The sequence below is a fragment of the Xyrauchen texanus genome, chromosome 2, assembly GCF_025860055.1.
Source record: "Xyrauchen texanus isolate HMW12.3.18 chromosome 2, RBS_HiC_50CHRs, whole genome shotgun sequence".
Taxonomy (NCBI): domain Eukaryota; kingdom Metazoa; phylum Chordata; class Actinopteri; order Cypriniformes; family Catostomidae; genus Xyrauchen; species Xyrauchen texanus.
In genome coordinates this window covers 23,202,693-23,212,953 of record NC_068277.1, presented here as the reverse complement: position 1 = coordinate 23,212,953, position 10,261 = coordinate 23,202,693, and the positions used below count along the sequence as shown (strand labels likewise).

The window sequence follows — 10,261 nt, the reverse complement described above, 5'->3', positions numbered from 1 at the left end:
GTGGAGAATTAATCTCAGATGCCTCCGGGTCTGAGACAGTCAATCTGACAGACAATCTTATCATGTTGCTTGTTGAATGTGTTACTGCGGAGACCTAGCATGTGTGGAGGCTCATGTTATTCTCCACAGCATCCACACACAACTCACTGCGTACCCCACTTACAGCGAGAACCATGTTGTAGCAACCACGAGGAGGGTAACCCAATGTGACTCTACCCACCCTAACAACCAGGCCAATTGGTTGCTTAGGAAGCCTGACTGGAGTCACTCAGGACTCCCTGGATTCGAACTTGTGACTCCAGGTGTGGTCTACCCTTTTGTTGTTTTAAACCAATTTGACTTTTTTGGTACACAAAGGGAGAAATTTTGGGAAACAAATGCTGCTTGCTGATACAATTGCAAATACAAAGTCTAACCAATTATTCCTTGTAACTAATTTCTTGTACAGAAGGCATAAAAGAAGGTTTTGTGAGAAATACACCAAAATCTACATTATTGTTTCGTGAAAATCTTGACTGATCATTGCTCTCTTGTGTGCGTTCATGAGAGTGAAAAAGAGCAGCAATTTACGCAGCTCCTCTCACAAGATGGGGCGTTCAAGCAAGAATCTGCTTTGTTTGCGACAATCGGACCACCACATCAATATTAACAACAGAACACAAGAAAGCTGCACAAAACCAGAGAACTGAATTTAAAAAACATGTCTGAAGAGTTTGAAGTCAAAGAGGAGATGCATTTGGACACAAACATGGGGGTAGGCAATCACAACTCTGACTGAAGAGAGCGAGACCTTAGCATAGAAATGCATCTCCTCTTCGACTTAAAACTCTTCAGACATGTCTTGTAAGTTCGGTTCTCTGGTTTGTGTGCAGCTGTGTAGTGTTCTGTTGTTACTATCGCTGTGGATGTCCAGTTGTATCAAAACAATGCAAGTTATAGCTTGAATGCCCCATCTTCCGTGTGGGACCGCATGAACTGCTGCTCTTGTGCACTTGCAGGAGAGCAACGTTCTGTGATGATTTTTACTAAATAAAACCATATCATATGCCTTCAGAATAAAGGCATGAGTCACTTCATTATACTTTTTTATCCTTTTAAATCTTGAAGAGGTGGTCACCATCCACTGCCACAGTATGTCATCTGCAAGCAGAATATTTTTTTCAAAATGTCTCCCTTTGTATAAAGAAAAAGAAAGAAAGCCATTTTGGTTTAGAATAGACTGTAAATAATGACTGTAACTCGTAAATAATGACTGATTTTAGTTTTTCTTTGAACAATCCCTTTAAGCTTTGCCACGTTTCACTTGAGAGTTTATTTGAGGATGTGGAATAAATTTTAAAATAAAAATCCGATTTTTCCCATGTTTCCCTTGTTAAGATATCATGACATTTATCAGAAAATATTACTGAAAAACAGGAACAAAAAGTAACTTATCTCACTGATTTCAGTTTGGCAGTTCCAGTGACGGAAAGTGTCATGACCTCACTAACGGTAATTCAAATGCAACAATGGTGACTGTTTTGCTAGAAGAGCACATGTATAATATTTTAGACAATTCCATTAACACTGAAAGCTTTAACAAAATTAAAGAAAGCTCTAATACTGTAATACTAATAAATATGTATTATTTTCTAATATCCATAAAGTAAAACCTCTAATGTTGCAGCAGGCTACCCTATAGCATTAAAAAATATAATGAGAGGAAAAGCAGAAAAAGATGTTGGCCGTGTAGGAAATGGCATACTACCATCTATTACTTTTTCTGCCATACATAGAATGCAGTTTCACGATTAGCTGTAGCAAAGTGGATAGATGCAGAATGTTGGCAGAGCAATATTATAGAGGATGAGAATTTAATAGATTTCATGTGCATTGCAATAAATATGTAACCTATAGGGACTAGTTTTTTCAATTTGTCAACCTGCACTAATGTTTAATATTACTTAGATTGGTGCTATTTTAGTACATTTCTATCTTTATACTGAGGAAGGCTTTGTTAGGAAAATGTTAATAAACATTATTGTTACATATTGTTTTGTTTTCTTTCCTAAAAAGGATATAAATGCAGTTTGACAGGAATAGAAGTATATATAAAGTAAATTTCAGCACTTTGAAAATCTGCAATTAATCACAGTTAACTTTGAAAAATCATGCTATTCATCACTAGGGCTGAAACGATTAGTTGACGTTACTGACATAATAAAAAAAATTGTCAACAAAAATTGGAATTGTCGAATTGTCATGTGATCTCATTTAATGCAACATGAGATAATTTGAAACACTTATAATGACACAGGAGAGCAGCCCTGCCACACACACCTGAATGAAGAGAGGAAGAAAACACAGCTCACAATCAGATGCAAAGGTGATATAGATCGCAAAGTATGAGGGAATTATAATACAAACATACAATATAAGTAAATACAGAAGTAGTGCCGTCCTGGTGTGAAATAAAGCGTAACCTTACCTGGCATTCCACTTGAGCAAAACTTACCTGCCAGAGCATCTAAAAATGAAACACCCTGGCATTATATCTTAAATACATCCTTTATTAAAGTTCTACTAATAAGGAAGCAGTTGTGTAAATAAGCTCAAACTCCGAAACTGGCATTTCTCTGTGTGGTCAGAGCCGCTGTTTGAGTTTGAAACATCGCTCATCCCTCACACCTGCTTGCTGAAGCTAGATTATAACATGATGGCTCCCGACGTAGTGAATAATAATATACTGTATGTGTCATGGTGTTTATCTTATTGTAAAGAAAATTGGTAATATGCAGATGTATTAAGACGAGAGATTGTTTTTTTGTGAGTTAAAGATGGATCGAAGTTAACGAAATTTGCATAATCTTAGCCCATTATGCAATGCAAAAAAACAAGGTTTTTGATTCGTCTTTTTTGGTTTGTTTTCCAATATAAATATCTAAAACTCCTTACATACATTTACTTTAGGAGCTATACTGCAGAAAAAACAATTGTTATTGGAGAATGTTATATAATGAATATAATATTTAACATATTTTCACATTTTAAAATATCAAAAAATCCTAAAAACAAGATCCATTTACATGCAAAATAACATATAAGATATTGAGACTTTTATTTTAAATTATAATATCTACTGTACTGGCAGAAGTATGAACAAGCGAAAAATTACACTTATATACAGGGGCCACCACCAATAATAAAAGCAAGTACAACCAGCTTTTATATCAGCTTTGCGATATATCTTTATTTTATCCTTAATTAAAGTTCATATAATACGGGAGCGTGACATGTAAATAAACACAAACTCCAAAACTGTCCTTTTTTTTTGCGGTCAGATCTTCAAGCAGTCGAGGAAGAGACACAATCTGAGCGGGAGTTCCGCCGCGTAATGCGCACTATAACATGGAGACGCTTGTCTCTCAACCCCGCTGTCTGCAGCTTGCAACGTGTTGCATCATTGATGAAATCATCATAAGATCAATCTTTAAAATCTTTTAAATCAAACATTAAAATTACAACAACAATAAAGTGGATGTGTGTGTGTGTGTGTGTGTGTGTGTATATACAGTATATATAAATATATATATATATATATATATATATATACATACACAACAACAGCAACAACAGATTTAGTGGTTTGAATCAGTAAACCACACTTTTATATCCAGTTTCCTTTTCAAAGGAGTTTATACAAAGTACATGTTACATCCTGCTTAAATGTCCCTGTTTGTTTGGAAAATCTTATTTTCGTGAAAATGTGTATGTTCTTATTTATTGTTCTATTTTATTTAGGTAAAATATATAGAGATATTGAGAAAATAACAAGTTTGCAGTAATGCAAAGATATTATTTAATTTTATAAAAATATTATTTAAATTTGAAAACACATTTTTACATTTAAAGTTGTTGTTGTTGCTAGTTTGTGTGTTTGAGTTGAAAAATACACATTTCAGCATTATCAGTAATCTATTCGTGCATTTTACTTGATAACCAAGCAAGTTGACTCATGATACGATTTGTTTATTACATCGCAATCGCATATCACAATATTAACCTCAATAATCACAATATGACATTTTCCCCAAATTTTGCAGCCCTAATATATATATATATATATATATATATATATATATACACATATCCTCTATTGTGTGACAACTTTGGCCTGAAGTCTTTTTCCCCTCTGTACACTTTACACCACTCTACAGCTTACCACTTACAGCTACACATGCTTATCCAATTCTCTCTCTCTATATTTCTCTAATAGCTATTTTTTCCCTTCCTCTCTCCCTGTCTCAATAATCACTCACTCCCTCTTTTATTCTTTCCCTCTTCCTCTTTTGCCCTCTTTATTGATCGGAGGAGGCCAGAGAGAGAGCAGGCCTTCTGTGTAATGTAACCATACACCAGCCCTGACCAGCTGGACCTTGCAGGAAGAAATAGTCAGATACACACACACACACACACACACATACACACAGAAAATCAGTATCTCAAACAGAAATAGGTATATTTTCACCCTGAAAAAATAATTCACAACTGCACAGCAATAAACACACAATAAGGTTAGTCATGGCTAACCATGAACAAACATACCAAAAACAGAATAACATTTTTCGTAAGTGTTCGCAAAAACTCTTTTCTATGTGAGAACCACAACCCAAAAATGTTTTGAAACTACAAGTTATGGATCTACAGAAGAGTCACAATGCCAGTGAGGTAGTGTGATCAAAGCTACCCATTGTCCATGTGGAAGACACTCTTCCTCAGGCAGTGGCAGCGTTTTACAAAGACAGACTCACAAACTCACGAGGACATCTTCAGTGCTGAGGTATAGGTAGAAACAATAACACAAGCTATTTTTACTCAGACTTGAATCGGTCTCGAGCCTTTGGGACTCTGGATTTTTATCTGAGTCCAAAACATTTTTAAATAATATAACAGAAATAAAGAAAATCTATAGCACCCCCTGAAGTCGTAGATGTAGCCAGAGTTTATATCACCATGTTAAGCAAACATGCACACACATACGCACGCACACAGTCACACTCATCAGTCAACCAATACGCTTAAATTTTACTATAGAGACTACTGTTTAACATCAATTACTGAGGAGTATGGCACAATGAAAACATAAAGACAGGTATGTAGCCAATATAATAGAAACTAAACAAGGCAGTTTCGCGCGGCAAGGGACCTAACAATTGGTAAAATTGCACATGCCATTTGTGCAGCCAAGAAGGTGTGGTTTCATTGTTGTTAAGAACTTCAAAAACTATGTCTGTGGTAAATGGCCCTAATATTAACATTGGGCTTTTTACTACTGTGTTAACTCATTTGTATGTGTTTTCACAAACCAGTCAGCAGATAAAGACTCAGAAAGAAATCTCAGTATAGACTATTATTTCTTTAGATAGAGATAATTTTAGATAAAACTAAACTAAATAAAGTGGACAAATTGAAATTGTAGTAGAAATAAAAACTAAATTAAAATTAGAAACAATAATAACCCAGGTTGTAATGACTAACACAAGTTTCAATTACTTCAGTCTATGTTTTTGTTACATTTCTATATTGACAAATTGTTTTTCTTAGTTGTGAAGGTTAAAATAAGCTTAAAATATTGATGTTGAGTTTACGGTTACAAATTTCAGATTCATTCGGACTCGTCTCGGACTCGGCCTGTTATGGACTCGGTCTTGAGTCCAACTTGGCCCCTTTTGGACTTGGACTCAAATCGTACTCGATTGTTTAAAGACTCGACTAAAGTGGACTCGAACCCAACACCACCTCAGACCACTACACAAACACTCAGAAGCACTATGTCAGGTGATGTCTTTCATGCTCCACTAAACTAATCTCATGTTTAAAGGGCATTATATATGTCACATCTAAAAGTGCTGTACCAGTAATGGAGCTGATGTAAGTGGCAGGAATACAGTACATGTATATACAACAATCTACACAAGGGACACATGACGGAGATTTAGAAATTGAGAGTTCTCATCTTTATAATCATTACTATTATTTCAGGAGCTCTAGAATGAAGAATGTCCAAAAAATTAAGGATCTAGTCAAGGTAAAAAAATAGACAACATGGTCGTTACAGTGAACTGACTATGTTGAACTGAATCGTATAAGATTATAGGTTATTTTTAAATGTATAGAATTTGTCAGTAGCATGAAATTGAGGTTAAAGATTAATTAATAATGCAGAATAGATCAAACGCACTGCAACTGATCTGTGCCTTTTATCCAGTTATGGATAAAGAAATTCAGAACTAAATGAACCTACAGCCAGTGAAAGGGTTAAAATCAAATGTAAGAACTTAGTAAAAGTAAATGGTACGCTAGAAGGTTGATTAACACTGAATACGTCTCTCAGTGACATGTGAATGACTGAAAGCAGGTCAGTTGGATTGGTAAAGCAGGACAGAGTCTCAGTCAGGAACCAGCTGGCAGCACAACCAAAGCTGGAATGTCTCTTGGACACTCAAGTCACAAAATCCTGCTTCACTGGAAATGTAGCTCAGATGATTCCCGTATGTAAGAAAATGAATCATATCCTGCATAAGTGTGAATCACAAGTTAAATTTAGGAAAAATATGAAAGTGAGGGCCATAAAATGTGGAAATAGCATGTATCTATTCTTTGTTTGATTATGTATTTTTTTTTATTTTAGGCATCTTAGAATTTTCTTCTGTTTTTTTGTTGGGGGGTTATGCTAATGACTTTGTTAGGTAATAACTATTTCACCTGAGCTCTCGTAGGTTCTTGTCACAAAAGTATATAATTGATTAAGGAAGCTTCAGGCTAAGTCAAACTATTACACTTATCGATTATGTCCAATAGAGTGTAATGGTGCCCACCCACTTTTTGCCATCTGGGTTCCAGAAACATACATTTTTTCAGAAAATCCTTCATAAAAGAGTTCTAAGACATGAACCAAACCAACAAGCTCTGAAGTGAATCACATTACAAACTTTGAAGCAAAAAAGTATTTGAAAATCATACAAAAAGACAAAGGTACAAGACTGTGTACTTATTGTCTTTTACGAAAGCATGAACCACAATACCATGAAGCACTGCGAATGACATGCTCGAATAGAAATTATGTATATATATATATAAACTATTGACTTTAGGTGGTTTATTATAAGAATAGAAACAATATATTTCAAGTTTACTGCAAAATAATCCAATATATACAAATATATATGTAGTTTAAGGGTGTAGGGAGACCAATTTGATTGTGTCATTCACAGTGCGTCATGGTAGTGGGCAGTCACTGCTGGACATATTTGGTGGGCTTTGTTGACTGCAGTTCTCTGATTGGTGGATCTTACTCTTTCTGATCATGGGTAATGCAGTTGTTCCCTTACAGATAAAACACATGAATTTCACATGTTATCACATGTTTTCCACATGTGCCCACATGTGAACAACATGAGATTTTGCACATGTGAAGTCCATGTGTTTTTTCTGTAAGGGTTCACCGGGAATTCAGAAATTAAACATGATTTTTAAACAATGAAGTTGGAATAACGTGGACTGATGACTTCAGGAAAGGAACATACCATCGATGAACAACCTTAGGGTTCACGGAAGGTCTGTCTTTAAAGGTTTATAAGTTATCATTGAAAATCAGTTCGTCTTTGGAAAAAAATGTATGGGTTTTTTTCTTCCAGAACCAGAATGTTGCGTTCTATAGAGCAGCTTCCCTGCCATTTTAGTGTTTGTGGCTTGCACATTCTATGTCACTTCAGGTGGAGGAAATTCAGGTATTAAAGAGGTCATAGAATAAACTAAGGGCAAATTAGTTTACCACAAAGGTTCCCAAAACAGCAAAGAACTTGACTGTGACAATGACAAGGTAAAAGATGCAAATGACAGCATGCACCGTGATCACTGTAGATTTTTAGGTTATATCCTTGTAAGAATTAACCATTATAGGAATATGACTGAGTTGCCCAAATGAGAGCAGTCTATCTGTGCCCCATAAATGATTTAGTTATGGAGTCCTTATGAAGGTCTACAATACCCATTCAGAACACATCTCTCAAGGATGCATAAGAAGGCATCAAAATGGGTGTAATATCCTATTTTATATTGTGAGATGGATTATTATTATAATTATTATTAACATGTCGATAGAAACAAAGCACCTCACGTCCCAGTGAGAGGAACCTACCTTTAAGTAAGGGCAGCGCCGTCAGCTCCACCTGGGAGCTCTGATAGCGGAACTGTGAAGAGCTATGGGACCGTCGCTGCCGGGCACGGCGCATCGAGCGGCGGGGGAAGCCATCTACCTTCTCCGCGCTAGGCACAGAGAAGCCCGTGGTCGGCGATGATGGGCTTGATGGAGGTAGCTTCGTAGGGGTCTCCATCGCTGCGAAGGTGGTGCTCGGCAGAGGCTTGTTCGAGGAAGGAAGCCTATGGCGAGGATCGGCTCTTATAACCTTACAGTCTTAATACCTTGTTACTGACTCAAAAGATGTTTCTTGAATTGGAAAAACGTGAGATGAACGAGCAAGGAAGGACTAGAGGCAGAAGTTATCTAACATGGTCAAAATACAGGCAGAAAGGACATAAAAGTGAAAGCAATCTTGTTCGATTTGAATCGTCTCCTGCTTGTGTTATTAAACCCCCCCACCCCCAATAACAACGAGATTAGCCACGAAAATCACAAGGGGTGAATGTAATGATCTATATCTTCATGAAGATATACTGGGGTGAGCGTGAATTGCTACAATGAAGACATCTCTGTCGTACTGTCGTCATCAGAAAGTCATCGGCCTAAATTTGGTCTTTATTTAAATATTTATAGACTGAAGGCATAAATCGGTAGCGTATTAAACCTCGGATGGAATAAACATGCTGCTATCCATTGATCATGGACCAATCATTCCATGTTGGGGAACAAATTAATGATTTAAAAAACAATCTTGTCATTTATCTTCTCCACACATATACTAATACATCAGTTATTAACAAAGGTTATCGTCATATTATCAATAAATAGTTCTGCCTTCCAACGTCCCCCTACAAATTCCGTTAATATACCGTCAGTTCGGTTCGGTTTTACGGCGGATCCACACAGGGCGGGGATGAACTGCTTCAAACGTGCCTACATGTGTACAGCATCACGGCGGCCGCTGCAGCACTGATACCCCCTTCAACCTCCTCTCCCTCAAAGACAAGAAACCGCTGTTCAGTTACTTCTGCTATCACAAGGACGTTGACAGTCTCTGTGAATTTGTCTGCTGTCCTTTTCTCCGCTGGTAGCTCGTGGTTTTCCACCGTTTCTTTATTTCCAAGCAGCCACTGTCGGTCGTTGTCTTCAGGTGGTGCAAGTAGATGTAAATGCTACACACTGCAGATGACGCTCGCCACGCTCTTATTTATTTATTTACTCGTACATTTATGCGACCTGCTGCTAGACATCGCGATGTCATGGCTACCATTTACCACTCAATACAACGTTTAATCGACTATATAAGCTTTATGTTCTTTATATTTAATCCGCGCGCATGCCGTTTCTTAGACAGCTGTTTTCTCCATCAACCTATTCCCTTCTCTTCCCTCTCTCCCTCCCTCTCTGGCTGACACAGTATCTAGCCGCTGTGTTTTGGGACTGTCAGGTTGGCCATTGTTCTTGCTTCATTCGTTCATTATTCCGTCCACTCGCTCGTCGCTGTATTCGATTATCGTTGTTCAATTTATCGTGTATTATTTTTCGAACTCGAAGTCTGTATGTTTACCGACGACGTGCCGCTGACCTACCTAAAACTAGACGTGATGCTGAACGTTATGGGCGTTTTTGGCTACCGATAGACCATCCCCAACTGCCTCTGAGAAAGCTGATAGCGATGCATGCAGCTTTACAGAAATTACCTTCAAGCAATAATTAATGGATCCATTGGCCTTTGACTAAATGTATATTCCAATAAATGACACATGAAAATATTTAAATATAATTTATTAAATATATCATCAAAATACACATTACATTTGATTCACCCAAGCCATGATCTCGTCATACACATTAAATATAATGCCCTTATTATGGAAGCTACATTCAAAATGTAGCTAAAGTCAGTTTTTGCATTTGTAAATATACAGTATATAGTTAAAAAAAAAAATTATAAAAAGAAAAAAACAATATCTACATGTTTATAGAACATGGGTTTAGCACCGTTTGCATTTGAACAACAAAAAAGTCTCAAAAAGCTGTTTGCAGTATGTAGTAGTGTGTAAGCAGTGCTGGGTAGAT

General features: G+C 36.8%; 1 protein-coding gene across 2 annotated transcripts in view; it reads right to left on the bottom strand.

Annotated features, from left to right (window-relative positions):
• LOC127658392 (serine/threonine-protein phosphatase 2A 56 kDa regulatory subunit beta isoform-like) overlaps positions 1-9,843 on the bottom strand; it is a 39,259-nt gene extending 29,416 nt beyond the window's left edge. For both annotated transcript variants that reach the window (XR_007972379.1, XM_052147669.1), the window contains exon 1: positions 8,180-9,843. Coding sequence is in view for 1 of the 2 variants with exons in the window: in XM_052147669.1 (XP_052003629.1) it covers positions 8,180-8,375 (196 nt within the window). In the remaining variant the exon portion in view is untranslated. The remainder of the gene's footprint in view (positions 1-8,179) is intronic.
• Positions 9,844-10,261: the final 418 nt, after the last annotated feature.